The sequence below is a fragment of the Mesoplodon densirostris genome, chromosome 19, assembly GCF_025265405.1.
Source record: "Mesoplodon densirostris isolate mMesDen1 chromosome 19, mMesDen1 primary haplotype, whole genome shotgun sequence".
Taxonomy (NCBI): domain Eukaryota; kingdom Metazoa; phylum Chordata; class Mammalia; order Artiodactyla; family Ziphiidae; genus Mesoplodon; species Mesoplodon densirostris.
In genome coordinates, this window is record NC_082679.1 from 56,320,546 (window position 1) to 56,346,389 (window position 25,844).

The window sequence follows — 25,844 nt, forward strand, 5'->3', positions numbered from 1 at the left end:
ACCCATGTAAGAGGGGAGCACGTATTGAAGACGGGCCTTCTCAGCTGCAGTCGTCATTTGGCGTCTCTGTTAACCTACAGCTGCTCAGAGAAGTTTCTACCAGGCAACATTGCTTGCAGCCCTTAACATCTGCACCAGTAAAGCATCTGATGCAGACAGCCTGTTTACACCTTTGGTTGGCTGAAGCTTTCATGGTGTTTTTGGTCAAGAAAGGTACACAGCGCCAGTGATCAGACCACATCTAGGATACTGTGGTCATTTCTGGACGGAGCACAGACAAGCAAAGTCATCGAATACCGTCCTAGGAGCACCTGTTAGTTAACTGGTGGAAAAGGGGTTGACGTACATTAGTTCTTGTGATAGTTCTGCTGGAGAGAGATGAACCTGGCTTACTTCGAGGCACACAGGTGGGACCAATGGACCGAGTTCTATAGGGAAGCAGCGTTCAGCCGATTAGAATGGGGTGGGAAAACTTGTATAATGATTCAAGTTTTATAAAAACTAAACTGGTAAGTTTGTGTTCTGTATTGAAAATGGTTTAAGAGATTTTCGTCTTAGCTTGGTCTCCCTCCTCCCGCCAAAAGCAGAACCTGAGACAGAGGCTTATTTGTAGGTAATTTGGAGTGTGACCTCAGAGGGCATGAGTGAGGGATGGAGGCTAAGCAGGGCAGGCGCATGTTATGAGTCGGGCAGCGCTGTGGGCCGCTGGCGCTCAGTCCAGGGACTTGCTGAGGAGGTTTATGAAGTGCATCTCAGAGCTGCTGGCCTGTGCAGTGAAAGGGGAGTTGCAGTTAGCCATCGCCTCCTGCACCATCAGATCGGGGTAGCCCCATAGGCATTAAATGCCCTGGGTTTTTGGGTTTCACATGTATGGGTCCCGAGCAGGTTTCTGCGGGTGTGCCGTGCTCCACGACAGGAATGGGGTGGGGTGCACACTGCAGCCCCAAGTGAGGCTGTCCAGTTGCATTTGTGTGAAATCTCTTGACAGCTGCACAGAGCCGGTGGCCGCAGCAGCAGCTGGGGTGAGATGGGACCGGGAGAGTGAATGTGGGTATGAGAGGTACCCAGGACGGTCCACCCCAGCACCATCACATGGCATTCTCCCTGTGTGTCTTCACATCATCTTACCTCTGTGTGTGACCGTCTCTCTGTCCAAATATCTTTTTATTTTTTATTTTGGCTGTGCTGTGCGGCACGCGGGATCTTAGTTCCCCGACCAAGGGTCGAACCTGTGTTTGCTGCAGTGGACGCGTGGGGTCTTAATCACTGGACTGCCAGGGAAATCCCCAAATGTCTCCTTTTTATAGGGACACAGGTCAGATTGCATTGGAGCCCACACAAATGATCTAATTTTGACTTGATCACGTCTATCAACACCCAATTTTCAAATAAAGTCAGCTTCCGAGGTTCTGGGGTTAGGACTTGGACATACTTATTTTTTTTTTTTAGAGTGACACAGTTCAAGCCGTAAGAACCATGCTGTTGGGCTTCCCTGGTGGCGCAGGGGTTGAGAATCTGCTGCTAATGCAGGGGACATGGGTTCGAGCCCTGGTCTGGGAGGATCCCACATGCCGTCGAGCAACTAAGCTCGTGAGCCACAGCTACTGATCCTGCGCGTCTGGAGCCTGTGCTCCGCAACAAGAGAGGCCACGATAGTGAGAGGCCCACTCACCGTGATGAAGAGTGGCCCCTGCTTGCCACACAACTAGAGAAAGCCCTCACACAGAAACGAAGACCCAACACAGCAAAAATAAATCAATAAACTCCTACCCCCAATATCTTCAAAAAAGAACCATGCTGTTAAAGAAACATTGCTTTCTACTAGGGATGCCACCAGATGCACAGCAGTCAGTCATTCAACAAGCCGTGCTTGCAACAAACACTTATTGAGCGCCTACCGTGTACTCGCACCGTTCTGGGACCCTGGGACCCAGGGATACAGCAGTAAACAAAACATTCCCACCCCTGTGGAATGTACTTTCTTATGGTAATTGATTTTCAGAAGTAGTTGTTCTCTTGTCTTCATCACCCATTAGGAACCAAGCAGGGAATTGCTGCTGCTTTGAGCGAGTTCCCCATCACAAAGGTGTTGAAGCGTAGGCTGGGTGGCTGCTTACTGATGATGCTGCAGAGGTGACTTAAGTGCTGGTCAGGGCTTTGGATTTGTAATGGTTAAGTTCCCCTTCTGACCCCAAGTTGGTCAGATTGCGTGGATGGACTTGTTCTGAGACTCCATCTGTTTTGTCAAGTACCATACTTGGCTTCTTTCTGTATAGCGCTCAGGGGGAACAAACTGTTTTCACAGCTTTCTCGTTAAAAAAAAATTACAGGCTTTTGGATTTTAACCTTTTTTTTGCACCCTTTACTCCTTTGAGAATATCATGGGACCTCTGGCTTCTTTCCACAGGGGGAAAATCAGTGCATTTGTAGCCTGGCATTTCTGTACAAGTTTGGGTGGGAGGGAAGGATAGTCCATGGATCCTGAATTAAGAAATCCTGATAGTTTTCAGGAATTACAATCATTAATAGCAGTTAAATACATATACTTGCTGTAGAGAGTGCTTTTATTCATAAAAAAATCATTGAATTGAATAGAATTAGAAATAAAAATATGCCTAGAGAGGTTTAAGTTTTTATTGTCATGGTTGCTTTTCTGATAGAAATTTATCAGCATGTAATTAATAAAGTATTTTTGATTTCAGAATTACCCTTTGCTAAACAATGGAAATTTCCTAAATACCTGGCAGGTAATGAAAAAAATTCAGTTACTGACAGCCTGTCATAGTTGAATCTAAAACCTAGGGGCAAAATACATATATTCTATGTAGTTTCCATTTCTAGAGCCTGGATTTCTAATTTCTTCCCTATAAAATTTTAAATTTTTCTTTTTTTTTTTTTTGAAAGATCGGTCACCCCCCCCAATTATTGATTTCCTTCATTTTATAATCTCTTCATACTTTTGATTTTCACATGGAAGGTAATTATTAAAGTTCATCTTTTGGTGGTCAGTAAATGTAATTGATTTAAGAAAACTGGAAAGATTTGGTATTAGAGTTAGCTGAACACCCAGGATCTGACATTTAGCGTCTCATTCATGGAAGGTCCATGATGAATGTTTATGGAATTGAATTCGGGCTTTGCCACACTTCCAACAGCTTTTAAAAGTGTAATAGTTACTGCCTCTGTGGAACTAGAAATTACTCAAATATTACGTGATGAAAAACTAATGTTAGTTTACTTAGAACAAAACTGTGTAGCAGTGTGTTATAGCCACAGGAGCTCCTCAGCCAAATGTTAAGTAAATGCAGTGAAAACATTTGTAAAAACATCATGCTACAAAAGAACTAGGAGTGCCAGATACCCCGCAGTAGCTGGATACTCAAAGACATGTGGGTTGTGAGTCTCACCACTGTATTCGTGGTATCTTCATGATCTTTCACCTTGGATGTGATTAATTACCTGGCACACCAGAAAGACATCGTTTTGCTTAAGCATTGGTTGCGTGCAGGATGTTGCTTGACTTCACGATTATGGGTGAATCACTTGAAATAAATCCTTTTCCTCGATAGACAATGTTGTGCTCCTTTCCACAGAAAGATGAAGTCAGTACCGTTACCTGTAACGGAGGTTTGCATTTTTCTAATTTCTTATTTAGGCTGATCTGAGCAAAGATGTTCAAGTTTCCATTTATTTAAACAAGATGGAGTTCTTGCTATGCTGAAGGAATATTTTTAGCTTAGTAATTTACTTAGAAACTGCCTCATTCAATATTTGATGTTAAATTTGAACTAAAACACAGAGCATCATAAGACATGGGTTCTTACATTAACATTTTGTTGGATTGGAAACAGAATCAACACATTAGTCATCTTAATTCATTTAGGTTGGCTTTCTCCAGAATTCTGGAATCCAAAAACAACACATTTGTCAATTTTACACACAAAGGGGGAGGCAGGATATAGTTTATAGTTAAACATCCAGCTTTGCAGTGAAAAGCTGATGCAGTTACAGTAAGTTGAATGAAATTCAGGGTGAAACAAACAGTGTAATAAGATTTTGATGCAAACTGAAAACTTTAAAATTTTGTTTTATATTTGTTTAAATGAGATTCACTTTATAGAGACTTTTATAGAATCTCTTAAACTGTCTAAAATTAAGTTTTCTTTGGTTGTTATCCACAGGAGTTCTGAACTTGGCTGTTGTAATTATTAACATTTTCTTTCGTAGAAAATCTACAGGTCAAGGTCACCTTCTTGTCCTCCCATGCTTTGTTCTTGTTTGGCTTCAGGTCAGTTTAGAATTGAATGTTAAAAGTGCATTGTCTATTCCAGGGGTCAGCAAACTGTGGTGCATGGGTCAAATCCAGCCCTTCCCTATTTTTGTAAATAAAGTTTTATTGTGACACAGAGATATTCACTCATTTACTTACTGTCTGTGGTTGCTTTCATGTTTAAAACAGCAGTGACAGAGACCATAGGGCTTGCAAGGCTGAAAATATTTACTATCTGGGCCTTTATAGAAAATGTTTGCCAACTCCTGGTTTATTTTTTTAACGTGTTTCTCATATAGGGATTCCTCTGATAAAATTTCAGAGTTGTTAAGAGAAGAAAGCTCATCTCTCCTAAAGAATTGGTATGCTCTTTTTCATATAATAGAGAGGGCACTATAAAGTATTCTATTTCCTTTCTTTACCAACGTTGCCAGGAAGCTCAGAACTAACATTTAAATGCTCAAGTGAGAAACTAGTTTACTTCAGATTCCTGTAGATCAGATTTTTTTTTTCTTCTTAATATGGGTACACATTTTCCCCTTTTAAAAAAGATCAACTTTTTTGAAGTATAAGTTACATATAATAAAACACATACATTTTAATTGTACACATGAATGACTTTGGACAAATGTGTATACCTGGGGAAACCACCACCCCAACCAAGGTACAGAACATTTACTTCTCCACGGAAATTTTCCTCCTGCCTCTTTGCCCCAGGTAATTTGTCAGTCTCCTCCCCACCTTGACCCCAGGCATCTAAGGATTTTCACGTTCTTAATTTCTGTGTTGCGTGTGGGTGTTTATCATGCAGTGCTTTAAATACTTCTTGGGAGGAGTTGGGGCAGTGATTAGCAGTTGAATAGCTCAGCTGCCTGAGTAGCTAAGGTTCTTTGATTCTCTTAAGTGTCCTGCACAGATTTTTAGATTTCCATAGGAGAATGTGAGATGTAAATCACATGGAGAGCCTTTTAGCAAGTGTTGTGTTAATAGGAAGCCTAATGTATTGAAAACTTGCTACTTGCCAAGGATTCTGCATAGTTATTTTATTTGATGTTCCTTACAGCCCTGTCAGAATACATCTTAATATCCCCCTTTATGGTTGAAGAAAGTGAGGTTCCTAGAAGTTAAGTGTGTTAGTTTCCTAGGGCTGCTATAACAAACACTGTAGACTGGTGGCTTAAACAACAGAAGTTTTTTGTTTCACATTTCTGGAGACCAGAAGTCTGAGATCAAGGCGTTTGCAGGGTTGATTCCTTCTGAGGGGTGTAAGGGAGGGGTCTGGTCTGGGCCTCCCTCCTTGGCTTGTAGATGGGCATCTTCAAGTTCATGTGGCATTCTCTCGGTATGTATGCTGTGTCCAAATTTCCCCTTTTTATAAAGACACCAGTAATGTAGTATTAGGACACCCCAGTGACCTCACTTTAACTTGATTACCTCCACAAAGACCCTACCTCCAAATAAGGTCACATTCTGATTCTTAGGACTTCATCATAAGAATTTTGAGGCAGGAGACATGGTTCAACCCAGAACACCCAGCATCCTTTTCAAGGCTCAGAGGTTCCTAGAAAGTGGCAGAGGCAGGATTCTAACTCAAGTCTGACACCCAAGAGTAGCCCTTGCAGGATGGTGCTAGGAAGGGGGTGGTGAGGGGGGGACCAGTTCTCAGAGAGAAAATGACAGCGTCGCCATGGGGGAAGCTGTAAGGGTTCTAGAGGCATCCTGTCCTAGAGGCCAGTCTTTACTCTTCCAGTGAACTGTTTGGCCTTGCCTTTTCTGAGCCTCAGTTTCCTTATCTGTATAATAGGGATAACAGGATCAAATACCATGGTGCTGAGGGCAAAATGGGACTGATGTAAAAGTGGTGTGTACGTGTGAAGTGCTAGACAGCGTGTGTGTTGGAGAAGGTCAGTCCTGGGCATTAAGAAGACCAGAGGATCTTCACCTTGAACAAGTACTGCAGTCCCCCGAAGGCTTATTAGAACACAGAATGCTGGCCACAGCTCCCAGAACCTCTGATTCAGCAGGTCTGGGGTTGGGGCTGGAGAATTTGCGTTTCTGACAATTCTCAGATGCTGCTGCTGCTGGTGGTCCAGGTACCAGTCTTTGGGTAGCAAGGAACTAGATCTCTCTCTCATTTTTTTTTTTTTTTTTCTTCTTCAGTTCTCTTAAGAGAAACTCCAAGGAGAAGTTAGATTTCTGATAGAAGTCTCATCTCCTCCCCCTCAGTTACTTGCCTCATGTAGGAATGACATAAACACATCTTACTTCCTGGTGGTTGAGGCCAGGAAGCTGAGGGAACATTGCCTTTTCTCCTTTTAGATCTAGTTGATCAGGTCAAAAGCAGCAGTGTTTTATTCTGTTCAGTTGTTACAGCAAACTACCACAGATGGGGTGGCTCCAACAACAGAAATTTGCTTCTCACAGTTGTGGAGGCCGGGTGTTCAAGATCAAGGTTTGAGCAGGGTTGGTTTCTCCTGCAGCTTCTCTCTTTGCCCTGTTGATACCTCCTCCTTGCTGTGTCCTCATGTGGTCTTTTCTCTGTGTGCACCCACCCCTGGTGTCTCTCTTCTTATAAGGGCACAAGTCCTATTGGATCAGGGCCCACCCGTATGACCTCATTTAACCTTCATCACCTCCTTTAGGCCCTGGCTCCTAATATAGTCACATCAGGGGTTAGTTAGGGCTCCACATATGAATTTTAAGGGGGCACAGTTCAGTTCATAACAACCAGTACGGCTCCTGATCTGTTTTTCCTCCGAGAAATTCTTTGATTGCGTGTTTACTTCCTATTCTCTACCTGTCGCAAAGCACTGAAGAAAATCTAGTCCACCTTGCCTTCTAGAGCCTCTAAAACGTTATGTGCTTGAGGGGCAGGCTGCATGCTTGAGCCAAATAAAAAAATCGAGCTGAGCGTGCTTCCTCAAGCTCTCTGATCTGGGAGGAAAATCTCCACTGGAGTCTTTTGCGGCTTCTCCCCAACGGCATGGGCTCCCACTGCTGGCAGCTGGGAAGCCTCCAGGCATGCAGGTTGAACAGAAGTTCTGTGCAGGCCTGAGTCGTCTGTTAGGGCTCGGGTGCCCTCACTGACTCTGAGAGTGCTCCCTCCTCTTCGAATTGAAGTTAAGCCTCATCCCTAGTCGTGTGTGTTACTGTGTGGGGACTCCGACTGTGACCCTCTTGGCCCAGGGGCAGCAGCAGCTGCACGAGGGGAGCCAAACGCAAACCTATAGCTGACGGAGGCCCCAGGGACCAGGCAAAATCAGCCCCAGCTGGAAGGCACTGTGCGCATCTCTGCCATTCATGTCAAGCAGGTGCATGATCACGGTCATGGTTAGTTCGCATGTTTCCCGAGAGGTATACATTTCACAGTTGGTATGTTTCGCCAGTTCTTCCTCATAGTATTCCAAAACAGAATGTTATCAACCTGAAAACAGACAGCTCTTTCCCCTCTCCCCCCTCCAGCGAGTCTGACTTCCTTTAGGCAGCTCTTCTTAGATAGCTTAAAGAGAGATGGAGAATTTCTTTTACAAATTATATGGCCCCTGGGGACCCAGGCACTGTAATCACTGGGTGCGTTATACCAGAAAGGTAAGCATCAAACGTAATGGTTCCTTGTGTTTTGTTCTGGGCACCTTGGCTTGTGAAAGGAAATGAAGAGTTTTATTTACTTCCTCTTCTGGAAAGCTAGCCTTGCTGGTACCTTCTTCCTAGGATTATTGTGGACTGTCTATTGCAAGAGAACTCACCTGAAACAGAAACTTACTTTTTTTTTTTTTTTTCCTATTTTCGAGTTGAATTGAAATGATATCAGCATTCGTATTTTTTAAAAAAACAAAGCAATGACAGAAACACACACACACAGCTAAGCCAACAGTTAGATTTTACAGAACTTAAAAAAAGTGATTCTATTAAAGATGTCCTGGGAGAGCATGGTCTGGTTATATAGCTTATCGGGGATACTTTTTTTCTTAATGACGACCCTTCAATTAGCTGTTTTTTGCATTAAAATCAGTTTGCTTTAAAGTGCTGTATGTTTTGTCTCCTTAGTGTATCGTTCATTTTTGTAGTTAGCTCTTCTTAATCAGTAAATGGTTACTTCTCGGTAAATGTCTGGTTACAGATTTTCTTTCCACATAAGGGGATGTTGTAGGGGTCACTGATTTTAGGACAGGTCATGGTGGACCCAGAGAGCACAAAGTTAATAGAACTTTCTCCCTGTGCATCTAGCTTTCATGACTGAATTTAAGTCAGGCTTCTGAGAAGTTGCATCATACAAAGTAAAAGTCAATTTGGACCCTTTAAAAGTGAGCCGCAGAAAAGTGCTGAATTTTCCCAGCATGGTGTTTTGAGCACCTCCATATGACTTTGGGAGCATAAAGAATTTAATCTTTTCAAGTGGCAAAGTCCTACACTACTTTTTTAAAAAAAGGTGAGAGCCAAGGTCGATCAGAAATCAAAAAAAAAAAAAAAAAAAAAAGGGCCTGAATTAGAAAAGTAGTTAACATTGCCACATTGAAGGTGTAGGCTGGAGCAGACTTTTCATTTCTGGAAGCTCTCAGTGGACTAGAGGAGTTTTTTTTTTTTTTTTTTTTTTTAAACAGTTCCATCCTGACCACTTCTTAATTGACAGGAGTGGAAAATATGTTGGTAGACAGGCGATCGTGGCCGCTTTGGTCGTTAAGAAGGTAAAAGAAAGGGATCTCTCTTTGGACAAGTGCGGGTGCAGAACCTACGTGGCTGCCCTGTTTGCCCTAAATCATAAAGAACCTTGTCTTGAGCGGAGGACAGAGTAGCAGCGGCTGCCGTCGTGAAAGGAAATCCTGGCCCAGCTGTGAAAACAGTGAACCACTTGGTAATATAATACAAGTGTGCTTGTGAAGTCAGAGCTGGGTTCTCTTCTCCTCTTGAAGTGGCTATAAATTCATCCATCAAAGTAAAAAAAAGGCCAAACTTCAAGGTAAATCTTTCCACTCCTAACCACGTAGAAACACTTTGGTTCTCTTAGTAGATATGGCTGTGAGCGCGAATTAGAAAAGGTGACACCATAGAAGGGTGTGTGTGTGTGTTTGGTGTGTGATTTGTTAGTTACAGAAAAAGGCTTGCCTTCCGAAGAACGTAAACTTGAACAGAACAGCGTGTGCTGGGTTTGGAATTATAGAGCCACTGTATTCTTTCCTTTGTTAATGACAGTGAGTGAAAGAAGCTTTATCTTGTTGAGACCTTTTAATACATAGTGGTCTCTCTGTCCAATAAACTAGGTTAAAATTTTTTTTTTTTACTGGGAAGCCTTTGTTTTTGCTTCTTCTGTTTCATCCTGTTTTTTTCTTGCTAAGGACCTGCGCCAAATTTCTAAAAGTGCCATGCACTTTGTTAAAAAATCCAACGTGGTACAACTTTCTTCTTATAGGGGGTGGTCTTTATCTTTGATTTTAATAAGGATAGTCCTTTCAAGTTTGGCACTGAAGCCTTTTAGAAATTAAAGAAAAAATTTGAGCATATCTTAGAACGGCCATGGTGTTAAGATTGTCCCTTGTAAAACAACTCATTGGTTGAAAGCATAGAGGCAGGGTTAAATTAAGTCCATACTTTTAAGTTATTGACCTTGGAGAACGTGGAGAGAAAGTTTATTTCTGTGGATTAGTTTTCCCGTCTCATAGGCCTTACACAGAGAAGCGTTTGTGAAAGCGAAGGATGGTGTTAATTCTGAGCCCCGTGATGAAATATTAAATAAGAGAGAAGATAATTTGATAATGCCTCACGGTTTGGGGACAGATTCCATAAAGTAAGTACTTTTATGTAACAGAGTAGCTGACGAGGCCTCAATTCTTTGCCTCGACATGGTAACGCAGAAAAGAAATAAGCATTGGTAGACTGTTGACATTGAGGCCCACGGCATTTGGACCATTTCTCTCTCTTTCAGAAGGACAGTTGCTTAGTTTAGCTTACATTATGTGAATGCTACAAATGTAAACATACCTCATAACAGCCACAAAGAACATGTATCAAATTCTCTGAGTCATATTTAACAGATAGAGTTAGCAGACAGTTGGGCCGGGTGAGCCGTGTTCCAGATGGGGTTTTCCTGCCCTCAAGGAGCTCCTAGTGTGTGCCTGGAATGCACATGGTGAGGGTGGTGGTTTGAGGGCCCCCCTGCCTTGAGCTCAGGCTACCCCACTTGGGGATCCTTCTCCATTTTTGCCCTCTGATCTCAGTGAGTCCCCTTAACCCCTGGGATTGTCAGTTTTCTCATCTGTGAGATGAGGACAGTGGCGCTTCCTAGGGTTTTTGTGAAGTGTGCCTTCGATTAGATACTGTATCTCATAAAGCACCTGGCACAGTGCTCAGCATGTAGTAACACACCCCCGGGTCCTCCTCCTCACCTTCTTTCTACAGTCTTCTCTGAAAGTAGAGCGTTTGGAATGAGAATGGGTTTCCCTTTATTCCTTTCTCCCTTGCCTTGATTTCTCTGTATTAAAGTTTATAAAAGCTTAGAAATGATCCACTAGATACCATTCAGTTTTTAACTTTGAGTTTCTTACTCTAACAGGCATGTACACACGTGCTAAAAATGGAAACAGGATAGATGTTATCAGATGGAAAATAAGGCTTCCTTGCCCCTGACCAATAATAGCTCTTTGGCTGAAATTATCAATGTTAACGCATATTTAAGCATGTACATCCCCTCTTTTTGTTTCCCCCCGTGGGATCATACTTGCTGGCTAATCTGTACTTTGATTTCTTTTTTTTTTTTCTTAATGACAGAACATGGATGTGTTTTCTTGTATCATCTCGTTTCACCTCGTTCTTTTCTGTGCCTGCCATCAATTTATTTCACCTAATTGATGGACGTTTAGGTTGATTCCAGGTTGTTGGCTGTTACAAACAATGCTGATTGAATAGTCCTCTCACATTTTTTGCTCATGTGGGCAAGTATATTTATAGGCTGCATTTCTGGTTATGGAATAATTGGGCGAAAGGGCATGTCCACGAACAATTGGATATAGTCCAGTTGCCCCCAAAGATGTCGAGCCATTTTCTATTCCACTCCGCAGCCCCTCCCCTGTTCATCTGTGAGGTTGCCTGTTGCCCCCACACCCTGACGGACACGGATACTGCTGGATTGAGTTGCCCTTAGAGAATCTGTCTTCTCTGGGTTGCCTAGCACCATGTTAATTGTAACCTTTGGGTACTTTGCTCACTGTGGTTGCTCACACGCTGGAATCTGGACTGTTACTGGCAGGTCAGGTGAGAACTTAATTCAGCCAGCTCAGAGGCAGCAGTAGTAGGCAGCCTGGGGTCAGTCTTGCCCCTTGAGAGACCCCGGGCAGCCAGTTGGAATTTATAATACAGCTTTACAAAACATTATGGTGTCTGCCTTACACTGCCCAGAGCACGTAAACGCAGCCTGTCGATGTTTCAAAAAGATACTGCAAGTGAACTGGTCATTTCCTGGTTCTCTGTTCTCATCGCTTGAATTGGCATCCTCCTTTGGTAAACATTTATATTTAGGATCTTATTTCTGTGATCGGGTGTGGAGGAGCCTCTGTGTGGTACTTGTACGTAGCTATATAGAATGCCTACGTGTAAAAGCAGGGCTGGCTGTGACTTCTTCTGGAGAGGTCTGTGTAGTTCTGTCATTTCTTACGAGTTGGAAGATGGGGTTAGTGTTCGCTGAGCACAATCTCTAAGCCTTTGGATTATCTGGTCGCTGCCTTTGCTGTCTTGATCGTAGAGGTGTAGGGATGGCATCTCCTCGAATTTCATGGGAAATGCCCTTGGAGCATCAGATTTCAGTATCGTGGTCAATGTCGTGTCACCAGAACTTCGTTAACATGAATCGGATCAGTTAGGAAAGTAAGGTCCTTGTGTTGATACTCATAGGAGAATGTGGGTGAAACTCGCATCCTTAAAGCTAGTGGTTTATAACACAAACATTGTCCCCAAATTTGAATTGTCCCAATATCTAACTCAGAATGAAAGACATTAGGCTCATCTTCTTGCTCTATATGTGTCAGTCGATCTCCAGGGAGGGAGACGCCTTGTGCTGGAAGATTCTGCAACTTGTTGATTGGTTTTTACAGGTTGCTTTAGTGGTATGTTCTAGGGGCGGGAGGTGGGGGAATGATGGTGCAGAAGGGAGAAATCACCATCTCTGTGGCCTTTTATTTTTTTAAATCTACTTATTTATTTATTTTTGCTTGCATTGGATCTTCGTTGCTGCACTCAGGCTTTCTCTAGTTGCGGCGAGCGGGGGCTACTCTTCGTTGCAGTGCGTGGGCTTCTCATTGAGGTGGCTTCTCCTGTTGTGGAGCCTGGGCTCTATGTGCCCGGGCTTCAGTAGTTGTGGCACGTGGGCTCAGTAGTTGTGGCTCGCAGGCTCTAGAGTGCAGGCTCAGTAGTTGTGGCTTACCGGTTTTGTTGCTCCGCGGCATGTGGGACCTTCCCGGACCAGGGCTCGAACCCGTGTCCCCTGCATTGGCAGGTGGTCTCAACTACGGCGCCACCAGGGAAGCCCATGTGGCCTTTTAATTGGGTACAGTTACAAGTAACATTTGTCTCCAGCGCTTCACAATTATAAGTTAATAATAACAGCCCATTAGAAATTACTGTGTTGTAAGCCCCAGCTCCTTTGGGCATCTTAATAAAAATGATAATTAAAACCATAATTTACAGTAAATGGGGACACTGCCCAAGTAAATCCACAATTTGGGGAAAATTAAAAAACTCAAACCAGAAGGAACCTTCCAAGTACTGGAGAGAGAAATGGCCTCGTTCTTAGCTCTGACTTCAGCGGGAACTTTGTTAGTATCTTTGGGGCCTGGCTTCCCACCTTGATGTTCTGTGTGCCTGGGGGTTCTGTGACTCCGTCCCCATCTATCTGACCTGCCTGTGAGTCTCATTGGGTGTGGCCACTGTTCTATCCCCTTCCATCACCAGGCCCAAACCCACCACCCCTCCCCGGATTCCCTGTCTGGGTAAACCAATTGCCAGCCTCACCCATGGCACGGGTGGCATCCCTGGAGACCTTGGACACTGCCTCAGACTTAGATTCAGGCTTTCTGCTTCCCGATGGTTTTCTCATTTTCCCCTTAGCTGTTCAGCATAAGAAGGTATCTCATCCCTGCTGGCTGATTACAGGGCTTCAGTATCTTCAGGCAGTCCATCTTCTGCATGACCGCCAGAGGTATCTTAAATGGATTAAATAACAGCAACAATAGTAACAACAGTAATAATGATAATTCAGCCCGTGTCTAGCCTGCAGGGGCTCCTCAGCCCACCTGCTGGTCACCAAGTGGAATTGGGGGCCTAGTATGTTCCAGTTGTAAGCTTTTACAGAGAAAGTGGACATCTAATCCACCTTCTCTGGAGTTTGCATATATAATTGCCCCAGTTTTTTAATGCTGGCAAGTAATTTGTACTAGGAAGGAAGAGGGAATAGAAGCATGCAAGAGAGGGCAGGACGGAGAGAGAAAAAGGGAGGAGGGAGCCAGAATGTGGGCCAAAGGAAACAAGTCTGTGGGCTTGATTTACACTGTGATTACCAGTGTGTAACCTCGATACTAGACACGGAAACCTAGTGTAAGATAAGCAGGCATTTAATATTTTTTTGGTATGTTTTTCCTTTTCTGGTACTTTAATGTTTGTATGCAAAGCTTGAAACCCAAGTCAGGGAAATATTAAATCTCCACAGCCACTTGGTTTTCCTGATTGGATCAGACGTAACAAGTGCTGGAAAACCCATGATGCCCATTGTTTTAAAACGTCTTCCATTATTTTCTTTATATTATTAGGTTTTTTTTTTTTTTTTTTTTTTTTGCGGTACTCGGGCCTCTCACTGTTGTGGCCTCTCCCGTTGCGGAGCACAGGCTCCGGACGCGCAGGCTCAGCGGCCATGGCTTATGGGCCCAGCCGCTCCGCGGCATGTGGGATCTTCCCGGACCAGGGCACGAACCCGTGTCCCCTGCATCGGCAGGCGGACTCTCAACCACTGCGCCACCAGGGAAGCCCATATACTATTAGTTTTAAATATTCCTCTGGACGCACTTTTGCCACCTCCATGCAGTTAAGCTGGTTCAATTTAAACATTGTCATAAAGTTAATTTTTTATAAGATGAATCAGGTTATTAAATTTAGTAAACCATTGCCTTCATTATTTTGTGCAAACTTTGGCACTGTGCAGTATTGGCTCAGCACTACTACATTTAGCTAATTAAACTGGTCATCAGCTGCGTTATTATGGGAGTGAGGGATGCTGTTCTCATGGGCTTTTTTCCTGGATTTTAGCAGTAGGTAGCATTATTAAACTTTTTTTTTAATTTATAAAACTCCACACTCAAGAGATACAGTTTACTATAAAAGTGTTACTGTTCTTCATGTTAAACCATCATCTTTTGAAATATCCCTGCTTTGTGGTTCTCCAAAGGCAGTTGTACAGGGTAAGAAGACAGAGTTGTCCGTTGCCGCTTTTAAAAGTAGACTAGCAATATGTAACACATGGCTTAGATAAAGGAAGATAGATGTAAGACTCAGAGTGTAATTTTACACGACACAGGGACAGATGGTTTAACCATAGCTACAGTCAGGAATTATCTAAAGGAGACAGGGTGCAGAGTGGTGCCCGCAGCCTGTTGCTGCCATAGTGTCAGATGTGCTCTTTTTGGTAATAAAAAGTCCTTTGCCATAGGTTATTTTGTCAAGTGAGACGGCGTGACTTAACAAGTTTGTCTGGGAAAATAAATTTTGATAGCAAAGGGGCATGCCCTTTCCCTCACAGATTTCTAGGTAGTGTCATTCAAAACTGCAGTGAGCAGTATCTTTGCAGGATTCCAGTATTTATTCATTGTTTAAAAGGAAGTTAGAGGGCCATCAGTACTGTTTGAAACAACTTGGGTTGTTTTAAAACAGTCCTGAACTGTAGCCTGTAGCAACCTGTAAGGACATTCGTTTCTTTGGCAGTTATTTATTGAATCTTACTGGGGGGTGAGTCCTATGGGCCATAGAGATGAAAAAAGCACAGATTCTAAAGAGTTTACGGTTGTCCTGGTAAATTAGATAAATAAAGCCCCGGGGCCTGCCTGGACCTGTGTTGTATTGATGCTTCTTCAGTCCATTAAAAATACGTTTGCTAATGAATGACGAGGCATTGCATCCACCATCTTCCCCCACTCCCCTGTGTGACTTTTTTTTTTGTTTTTTTTTTAACACTCTTGGATGAAACTGTGATGAGAAATATGTCTGATGATTGTCCTGACCTGGAAATTTTGTAGGGACACAGAGTCCATCATTTTCAACAAGATCCGGGTGTGAAAAGTCCTGTGATTGCAAGAGAAGTCGTTTTTGGCCACTTCATGCTATACTTCCATATGGCTGTCAGCATTTCATTAGCTTGATTGATGTAGCACATCAGTCAGCAAGATTTTGTCCCATGCCCGCACCCATCCAGTTTTGGAACAGCTGGGCTACAAAACCTGGTGTTTTACTTCTCTCTCTTTCACCAAGTGATCTGGGTGCCTTTTTTTTTTTTTTTTTTGCGGTACGCGGGCCTCTCACTGTTGTGGCCTCTCCCATTGCGGAGCACAGGCTCCGGACGCGCAGGCTCAGCGGCCATGGCTCACGGGCCCAGCCTCTCCGCGGCATGTGGGATCCTCCTGGACTGGGGCACGAACCCGTGTCCCCTGCATCGGCAGGCAGACTCTCAACCACTGCGCCACCAGGGAAGCCCATCTGGGTGCCTTTTGCTCAGTGGGGATAAGGGGTGAAATTGGCATCATGGATCCAAATGAGTAAATTTCAGGTTGTTGTTTCTTGCCTTGAAGATACAGCTCCCAGCACCTTTTAGTACAGACACCAAAGAGGAGGCAGACAGATTTAGATGTGCAGTATTTCAGATTTGAATTCTTTTGTGTAATTACTTTAACCTCAGAGTCAAATACAGAAGGTAATCCTTAGATAATGGTAAGTGAATATCTTGGGATATAGTGCTCGGCATAAACAAAGTTCAAGTGTGTTCTTAAGCCAGTACTCAGACAAATGGAGTGGTAGATCTTGTAGCTAATTTCTTTAGATTGTGGTTGGTGTTAAAACCAGTTAGCTCATGGGTTGCTCTTGGGAGCAGACCTAGGAGAGAGTTTTTTTCAGTCACGATGGCTGTACTATATTTGCTAGTTCATATAAATCAGGACTTTGCACTGAACTGGATTTTGGAAAGGATTGGGAACTAACATTTGTTTTCCCACCTACTGTGTTTATATTAGGTTCCTAGTGTATGTTTACTATTCACTCCCCATTTTAAGAAAAATGACTGAGTTTCTGATGCGTTAAAGGCACAGCCTTAGGTCTGATAGCTTATAAATCGCTGGAGCTGGGTCAACACATATGTGTCAAACTCCTGAGTTTGAGTTTTCCACTATGCTGTGCTGGCTTCCCTTGAGAACTAGTTTATATAAATAGACTGGCCTCCATGAAGATTAGATATATGGAAGTGATATGAATGCATGACCTTTGCTTGACTCTTTCACATGGCAGTCTCAGTAAGATAATGATTCTCTGATTGTTCATACATATTAACATTATCTTGGAAGCAGTAATCTCTGATCATTTGACATGGCTTTGGCTGAATTACGTTGCTACCTTCTCTAGTAGAATTGATTGCTTTGTTGTTGCAGCATACTCTGTATGATTTTTCCACATAGCTTACAAGATGTGGTATTTTACACTTTAGAACAGTGGGGTGATGTTCAAGCTCTGAAATTAGATCCTCCCCTCCCCTCCCTTACCCTCTCCTCCTTTCTCTTTTCACATCAGTAATGTCTAAGAGTTCTAGTTGCTCCCCATCTTTGCCAGCATTTGGTGTGGTCATTATTTATTCTTATTTTTAATTTCTAAAAAAATTTTAGCCATTGTAGTAGTAGGTATGCAGTATTATCTCACTGTATGTTTAATTTGCATTTCCCTGATGACTAATGAGTTCAAGCCTTATAAAATGAGTTTTTCTTCTTTTTCTATTCTGTGGAAGAGTTGGTGTAAGGTTGGCGTTTTTATTTTCTTAAACGTTTGGTAGACTTTACTGTTCAAGACCAGTGGATCCAGAGTTTTCATTTTGAGAATTTTCTTTAAAAATATAGATTTTTTTTCAGTTCTTTCTCTCCTTGCAGCAATTTTTAAGTGGTGTCTTTCTGGGAATTTGTCTTTTTCACCTATATCTTAAATTTATTGGCATAAAGTTGTTCATCATATCTTTTTATTTTTATTTTTACTTTAAAAAAGTTTTTTTTTTAATTTAAAAATTTTGGGCTGCGTTGGGTCTTTGTTGCTGCATGCGGGCTTTCTCTAGTTGTGGTGAGCAGGGACTACTCTTCGTTGTGGTGCACAGGCTTCTCATTGCGGTGGCTTCTCTTGTTGTGGAGCACGGGCTCTAGGCACGCAGGCTTCAGTAGTTGTGGCTCGTGGGCTCTAGAGCGCAGGCTCAGTAGTTGTGGCATGCGGGCTTAGTTGCTCCGCAGCATGTGGGATCTTCCCGGACCAGGGCTCGAGCCCGTGTCCCCTGCATTGGCAGGCGGATTCTTAACCACTGCGCCACCAAGGAAGTCCCCATCATATCTTTTTAAAAGGATGCGTAGTGATGTCCTTTTGTTCTCCCCTGCTATCTGCCATTTGTGTGCTCACTTGTACACTCAAGTGTGTGTCCTGGTGCTCGCTTGCACACACTCTCTCTCTGTCTCTCTCGCTAGCCCTTTTGCAATTTTATTACTTTTTTCAAGGAAATGACTTTTGGATTCTTTGTTCCTCTGTATTTTATGTTTGTTTTAATTTTGTGAGTGTCTTTATTTTCACTACCTTCCTTCTGCTTTCTTAAGGTAATTAGCTGCTTTAAAATTTTTCTCACTTAATAGATGCTGAGCTCATTTTCTGTTCTAATATATGTATTTAGGGCTGTAGATTGTCCTTTATCCATGACTCTAGCTGTGTTCTGTAAGTTTTGATATGTAGAATTTTTGTAATAATTCAGTTTAAAATGTTTTCTGATGTTCATTGTAATTTTTGGAGTCACAATATCTTATTTAGAAATGTGTTGCTTAGTTTCCAGATAAGGGAATTTTCTAGGATCTTGTATTGATGTCTAATTTTATTCTACTGTGGTCAAGGGCATACTTTACAATTTTAATCTTTTGAAATTCGTTGAGACTTCTGGCCCTGCACATGTTCAATTTTGGTAAATACTCTTTAAGTACTTGAATATACATTTTGCTGTTGTGTTCAGTGTTTAAGCATATTCAGTTATTTCCAGTTTATCAGTTACTTTCAGATCTTCTATTATTTCCTGTTTATCGACATTTTTATGTTACTGATATGTTAAAATCTTCCGCTCTGATTATGAACTTCTCTGTTTCTCTTCTTAATCCTATGAACTTTTGACATGTGTGTATGTGTATAAATTTAGAATTGTCACATATTCCTTATGGATTAGAACTTACCATTATGAAATATTCAGTTTTTTCCCTTATACTTCTTTTGGTTCATCTTTACATGGTATATCTTTTCCCATTCTTTTAATTTTCTTTATCCTTATGTTTGAGGGTATAAAGCATAACATACACACTTCTGTAAGGAGCATATTGTATATGTGTGTTTTATTCAGTCTGACAGTCTTTGTCTTTTGATTGCAGTTTTTAGTCCACTTTAATGTAATTACAGATATATTTGGGGTTAAATATACCACTTTATTATTGGTTTTCTATTTATCTAACTTGTTTTACATTCCTTTTTCTTCTTGCCTTTTTTTAAAAAAATTATTCTTCTTCCACTTTGTATTAACTGGTTAAATTTGTATTATTTTACTCTTCTCTCGGTGGTAATTGGAGAGATTACATCTCTCAGGGGTAATTGGAGATATTGTATTTTTGACTTATTAAGGTCTCATACAGATTAGTACTTTACCACTTCCTGGACAATGCAAGGGTCCTAGAATATTTTAATACCAAGCACTTACCTCCTAGGTTATGTGTCATTATTATCAGTATAGTGATGATCACTAGGTATTGTAAAATTTACAAACTATTACTATTATCATTTAGATTTTTTCATCTGTTTACCCTTTATGTTACTCTGTCATTTTCCACATCTCCAGATTTCTGTCTAGGGTCATTTTCCTCCTATCTGAAGAGCATTCTTTAGTATTTCCTCTAGTATAGACATGCTGGTGATATATTCCCTCAGCTTTTGTTTGTTAAAAATTTTGTTCACCTTTTTTTTTTTTTTTTTTTTTTTGCGTGGGCCTCTCACTGTTGTGGCCTCTCCTGTTGCGGAGCACAGGCTCCGGATGCACAGGCTCAGTGGCCATGGCTCACGGGCCCAGCCGCTCTGCAGCATGTGGGATCTTCCCGGACCGGGGCACGAACCCGCGTCCCCTGCATCGGCAGGCGGAGTGTCAACCACTGTGCCACCAGGGAAGCCCCTCACCTTTATTTTTGAAGGGTGTTTTCACTGGGTATAGAAGCACTAAATGCTGGCTCACCTCTCTTGGCTTTTCAGCTTTTCCAGATGTTGGCCCCCCAAATTCTCAAGCGTAGTGTTCCTCTGATGCCTTCAAAGAGGGTGTGTGTGTGTGTGTGTGTCTGTCTGTGTGTGTGTGTGTGTGTGTTGTTCTGTCCAGCTTTTCTACTGTTCTTAGTGGGAGGGTGGGTCTAGGAAACCTAGTTGCCCTTGCTGGAAGCAGAAGTGCTGGGAAGAGTGCAGAGCACGTTGTCAGGAACTTAACACATGTTGTTGTTTTACTGTCCAGGTTTGTTTTCTCTTATTAGGCTGTAAACTCTCTGAGGGCAGTGACCATGTCTAAATCTTTATGTATCCTTACTCTTCATACTGATCACACGATTTGGTGGTTATTAAGCAGTGGTTCAAAGGCTGGCTGTGCCACGAGCTCTTCTATGGCTTGACCTTCCCCTTTGAAATCACTTTGTTCCTGGGACAGGTTTGCTCAACCTCAACACTGTAGATATTTGAGCCAGATCATTCTTTGCTGAGGGGGCTGTCCTGTGCATTGTAGGATATTTTGTAGCATGCCTGGCCTTTACCCGCTAGATACCAGTAGCACGCCACCCCAAACTGTGACGACTGAAAAAACGTCTCAAGTTATTTGCAAATATCTTCTAGGGGGCAAAATCGAGTGTGGTCGAGAACCACTAGGGTAATGCGTTTGGCACTCAGTAAAGGCCATTCATTATGACTCAGTGCTTTGCATTTGTGTTTTCTAAATTTCATTTTCCTTTAAACTGTAGGGTTTGAAACCGCCAAAACTTTCGCCCTCCATGGTGCACATGTGATCCTGGCCTGCAGGAACATGACAAGAGCCAGTGAAGCCGTGTCACGCATTTTAGGAGAATGGGTAAGTGAGTGCTTGATTTTTTAAAATAATTAATTAATTAATTTATTTTTGGCTGCATTGGGTCTGTTGCTACGTGTGGGCTTTGTCTAGCTGTGCTGAGCGGGGGTTACTCTTCATTGCTGCGTGCGGGCTTCTCATTGCGGTGGCTTCTCTTGCTGCGGAGCACGGTCTCTAGGCACATGGGCTTCAGTAGTTGTGGCACATGGGCTCAGTAGTTGTGGCGTGTGGCTCGCAGGCTCTAGAGTGCAGGCTCAGTAGTTTTGGCGCACGGGCTTAGTTGCTCCGCGGCATGTGTGATCTTTACGGACCAGGGATCGAACCCGTGTCCCCTGCATTGGCAGGCGGATTCTTAACCACTGCGCCCCCAGGAAGTGCTGATTTTTTTAATTGTCAAGTATACATGCTGGGATAAACACATGGAGGTTTTAGTACAGTTCATAAGGTTTATTGCTCTTGGAATAATGTTTTCTTTGTTTTTAGAGTCATACTCACTTTGTTTATTTTATGAATGAAAGGACAAGCAAGCCCTTTTATAGTTTGTTTATAGTTCATTGTCAGTGTCATCTGCTTTGTTAGTCAGAGGTTTGAGAATGTTTACCCATTCAGCTCATTTATTAAGAAAAACAAAATGTGGTTGACGCCCATGAATGCAACTAAGAGGTTATTTATGGTTTTTAGGATGACAAAGTAGCCGGCTTTAACCCTGTCTCTGGTTTTTCCTTTTTGCTTTTCTTTCTCTGTGCAGGTGTTGGTGTTGATATGCCTGTGCACAAACATTTATTGAGGGCCTGCAGTGCTGTTGGGGTTAAGGATAATAGCGTCGAATAAAACACAGTACCTGCACTCATGGGCTTCTAGGTAGAGAAACAGACCATAAAGGGATAATTAAGTTTAATATTTAATGTAATGTCAGGTTATAAATGCAGTGCAGGACAGTAAAGCAGAGTGAGGGGCCAGGAGTTGACAGCGTGGGTTATTTCAGATTGGGTGGTCAGCAGAGACCTCTCTAAAGTTGTGACATTTGATCCAGGATCTGAAGGAAGTAAAATAGTAAGCTGTGCAAAAGTCAGGGGAAATACTTTCTACGCATGTGCAAAGGAAGTAGGAACGTGCCTGGAGGATTCTAGGATCAGCAGGGATGCTAGCGTGGCTGGAAGGCCGTGAAGGGTGAGGAGGTTGCCCAAGGGGCTCAGAGTCAGTGGTGACATGAGAGGGTTTGAGCCAGAGTGACACAGGTTGATTGATTTTTTTAACATGTCACTGGGCTTTGGAGTGATGTACAGACTGCATTCATTCATTCACGTATTTGTGAAGTGCCCCACTGTCAGAGGTACTGGGCATCTGGTGTTAAGGAAAAACAGGTGTTGCCACTGTCCTTGTAGAGCTTTCAGCTGAGAGTGGAAGACAGCTCAATCCAAAGAAAGGTAAACATCAGTGTAAACTTGAAATGATGCAAAGTGGTACGAAAAAAGTATGTGGCCCTCCAAAGTGGTGAATAATGCCAGGGAGGTGGGGGACACTTGGGAGTCCCCAAGAAGAGGTGACTGAGCTGAGATCTCAAGGAAAATCAGGGGAAGGTGGGAGAAGGGTCTAACCGGGCAGAGGGTGTGGCCTGTGCAGTGGCCCTGGGGCGGGGGCAGGAGGGGGTGAGGGGGAGACAGGTGCCTAGAGCAGAGCGTGAACGGGGTCGGATAATCCTTGCCAAGACTGTCTTCATTCTCCGAACACCGTGGAAGATTTCTTGCCATCCGAAGAAACAGACCATGGTCTGTTGAAGAGAATGTCCGGTGTTCTGGACTGAGAAGTTATGAAAGTCAAGAAAAGGGAGATTTACTTCTGTTTTTTCAAGCAGAATTTCAAGTTCAGTATATTTCAAATGAACTCTTGTCCTGATCTCACTGGATTCATTATTTTGAGTTAAATTAAAAAAAAAAAACAGGGCCCACTTTTTTCCAGTTATCTTAGCATCTTTCTAACTCCAAAGTTAAAAAATATAATAACCTCCACTTGGTGGTATAGAGCAATCTTCAGAGATGTGCAGAGAGCGAATGGTAATACATGCGTATGGTTTGAATCTTCATCAAGTGTGTAAAATGAAAAGTGAAAGTCCTCTACAATTCTTCTCTTGGGAGGTAAATACCATTAACTGTTTCTTGCGTGTTCTTCATGAAAAAGGTTGTGCGTACTACACAACACACCTACATAGTGTTATGTACCTTGATTTTTTTTTCACTTACTGCTAGAGGAGGTTTTTTTTCTTATCAGTGCATAGAGGTCACCGTCACTGCTTTTAGCTGTTGTGTGATACTCCATCATGTGTTTATGCTGTCATTACTTAACCAGTCTCCCTTTCTGGTGGACATGGAGGTTGTGGTCATTGTTCTGCTCTAACAAGTGATGCTCTCTGAAAGTTCAGTCTCTCTCACATTTTAATCCAAAATTGACTCTAATCTCTGCTGCAGTGAGCGTTCTTGGTACATGCTTTTGTGAATACACCGTTGGGCAGAATCTTCGCAGTGGACCCATTGATTCAAAGGGCAGATGGATTTAAAGCTTGGGTAGCTGTTTCCAGTTTTCATCTAGTAAGTTGGGCCAATTTCTGCCTCCACCGAAAATGTTAGAATGGAACCTGGGATCGAGCAGCAGGGAGTATCAAACTCATAAAATTTTGCCCATGTGACATATTTAGACTAAAAAAATCAAATTCCAGCGGCACTCGTGATACTGTCAGAACCATCTTGGACAAAGTGATACTAATGTTTAAACCAGACTCGGAAGATAATGCCCAAACCCAGTTATCTACGCATTTTAAAAGTTGTCTTCCTTTCCCGTCATATATGAGGACAGATTCATCTGGATTTATCCCATTATTGCTCTTGTTTGATGCGTAGGGGCAGAAATTTCTGGATCTGCCCTCATTAACTGTGGGACTTTGGAAAGTCTCTTGATCTATTTGGTGCCCCCGTTTTCTTATCTCTAAAAGAGGAGGTTGAACAGCATGATCTCAAAGACCCGCCATTTAGTTTTCCTTTCTTGCTTTCTAAGCCGTAACTGGGTCCCTGTGAGTCAGTTTCAGAAGCCCGCATTTATCATGGTGTAGATTCATTCTTGCGTCGATCAACTTGAGGACGACCAGCAAACAACGCCCCCACAGGAAGAATTATCGAAAACTATTCTCTGTCAGGGATGTGAATAGAGGAAATGGGAAAGAAAACCAAACTTACACTCACGTGGAGTTTCAAATGTTCACACCAGGTTTTAGAGGTTGTAGCCTGAAGAAACTCAACCCTTTAATCATCTGTCATCTGTTCACTGGTTCTCTGTGAACCCCATTGGACCACATTCCTCACTCCCCCTAGATTCTGATTATGGAAGCTCCGATTTAGCACCAAAAGCCGTCATTACCATTCCGCCTCATTGCACCGTTACCAGAGTACAGAGTGTGTGAGAAGCTGCCTCAGCGACCTGCGTGGAGCTGCCTCCCTGTGCCCTGTCCCCATGTCCCCATGTCCCCACCCTGGATCTGTGCTAGTTGGTTTCCTCCAGGCCTTTCCTTACCTGGTCTCTGCATAGGGGTTTTGTCTGGCACGTTCGTAGATGCCACCGTCTTGTGTTTCTCGAGGTCCGTACTTTATCTGGCATGAATCACATCACAAACAGAGCCAGGAAGGTACTGCAACACAGCGGCGCCGTGCCGGAGATTCTCACAATGATCCAGAGTTTTTTGTTGCAGCAAAAGCTCCCTCCGAAGTCTTTGGGCGTTTAGCTTAGCATCGGCTCACACGTGCCGAGGCTCTGGGAATGGAGTTCCTCCCCGCCTGGTGTTTCTCTTCTGGCCCTGCCCAAGTCGCTGCCTCCCCCACACTCATGTCTGCCTCCAAGCCAGTGGAATGTAACTCTCACGTCCACCAGCCGGCATCTGACAGCCACCATTTATTGCGTCCCTGTCATGTGTCCTGTCCTGGTCAGGACCTTTTGTATCCCTTTTATTTATTTAAATTAAATTAAATTTAAGTTTTTTGTCTGCGCTGGGTCTCCGCTGCTGTGTGCGGGCTTTCTCTAGTTGTGGCAAGCGGGGGCTGCTCTTCATTGCGGTGCGCGGGATTCTCACTGTGGTGGCTTCTCTTGTTGTGGAGCACGGGCTCTAGGTGCGCGGGCTTCTGTAGTTGTGGCTCGCAGGCTCTAGAGCGCAGGCTCAGTAGTTGTGGTGCACAGGCTTAGTTGCTCCGCAGCATCTGGGATCTTCCTGGACCAGGGCTCAAACCTGAGTCCCCTGCATTGGCAGGCGGATTCTTAACCACTGTGCCAGCAGGGAAGCCCCTGTGTCCCTTATTTAAGAGGATGCAAAAGCCTGCTTTTCCACATTTCACAGGGGAGCCAGTGGAGGTTCAGAAAGGTGAAGGGACTCCCCCAGAGTCACACAGCTGGTGAGCGCGGAGGGGGGTCCCGGTGGGTCCATCTGGCCTCCACCCCACGGCCCAGCTTTTCTACCACGTCCAGCCTCGTATGTGCGCGTTACCTGTCCCAGGCTTCACTTTAAAAGTTGCTAGATGCTATTGGAGTGATTAATGTCAGGATTAATCATATTTGTCAGAGGAAGCTGCTCTGATGTCCGTTATTTATTGTCCGAAGCAATCGCTTTTCATTCAAGATGTCCTTTATGGAGTCCTCAGGACACTTTGTGGGGGAGATCCAGCCCTTTCGTAAAATATAACTTAAATGGCACCACATTTCACATGGAATTATATTAACAGCATATATGTAATTACTACTATTACTGATTATTTCAAGGGGAAATGCCCTCCTGCTGAGATGTTTTAGATGCTCCAAAGTTAGAAATAAGAGAAGCATTGAAAACAATTAAAATTGGGTAATGTGGACAGTGCAGAAATCAACTACCCTCTTAAAAGGCCAATCCATTTAGCATAATTAAAAAGGGAGGGAGGAGGGGGGGTCCATGAGCCCCCAGTTATATTGAAGTACAGAACCTCTGGAAGTGAGGTTCCTGCCTGTGTTGCTAGCAGTAACCGTATGCGGATGTGGTTTCCCTCATTCATCTCCTCAAGCGGATGACTCGCTCATGTCCCTTACTTCTAAGACAAATGCCTCATTTTCTCCTGGGTGTTTCAAGGACCCCAAGATGGCTGGCTGAGTAGGAAGTTCATCTTCCTATTTTGGGGATGGAGTGGC

General features: G+C 43.2%; 1 protein-coding gene across 2 annotated transcripts in view; it reads left to right on the plus strand.

Annotated features, from left to right (window-relative positions):
- Nucleotides 1-25,844, plus strand: part of WWOX (WW domain containing oxidoreductase) — a 993,698-nt gene that overhangs the window by 38,864 nt on the left and 928,990 nt on the right. For both annotated transcript variants that reach the window (XM_060084392.1, XM_060084393.1), the window contains exon 5: nucleotides 20,548-20,654. In XM_060084392.1, the coding sequence (XP_059940375.1) occupies nucleotides 20,548-20,654 (107 nt within the window). The remainder of the gene's footprint in view (nucleotides 1-20,547; nucleotides 20,655-25,844) is intronic.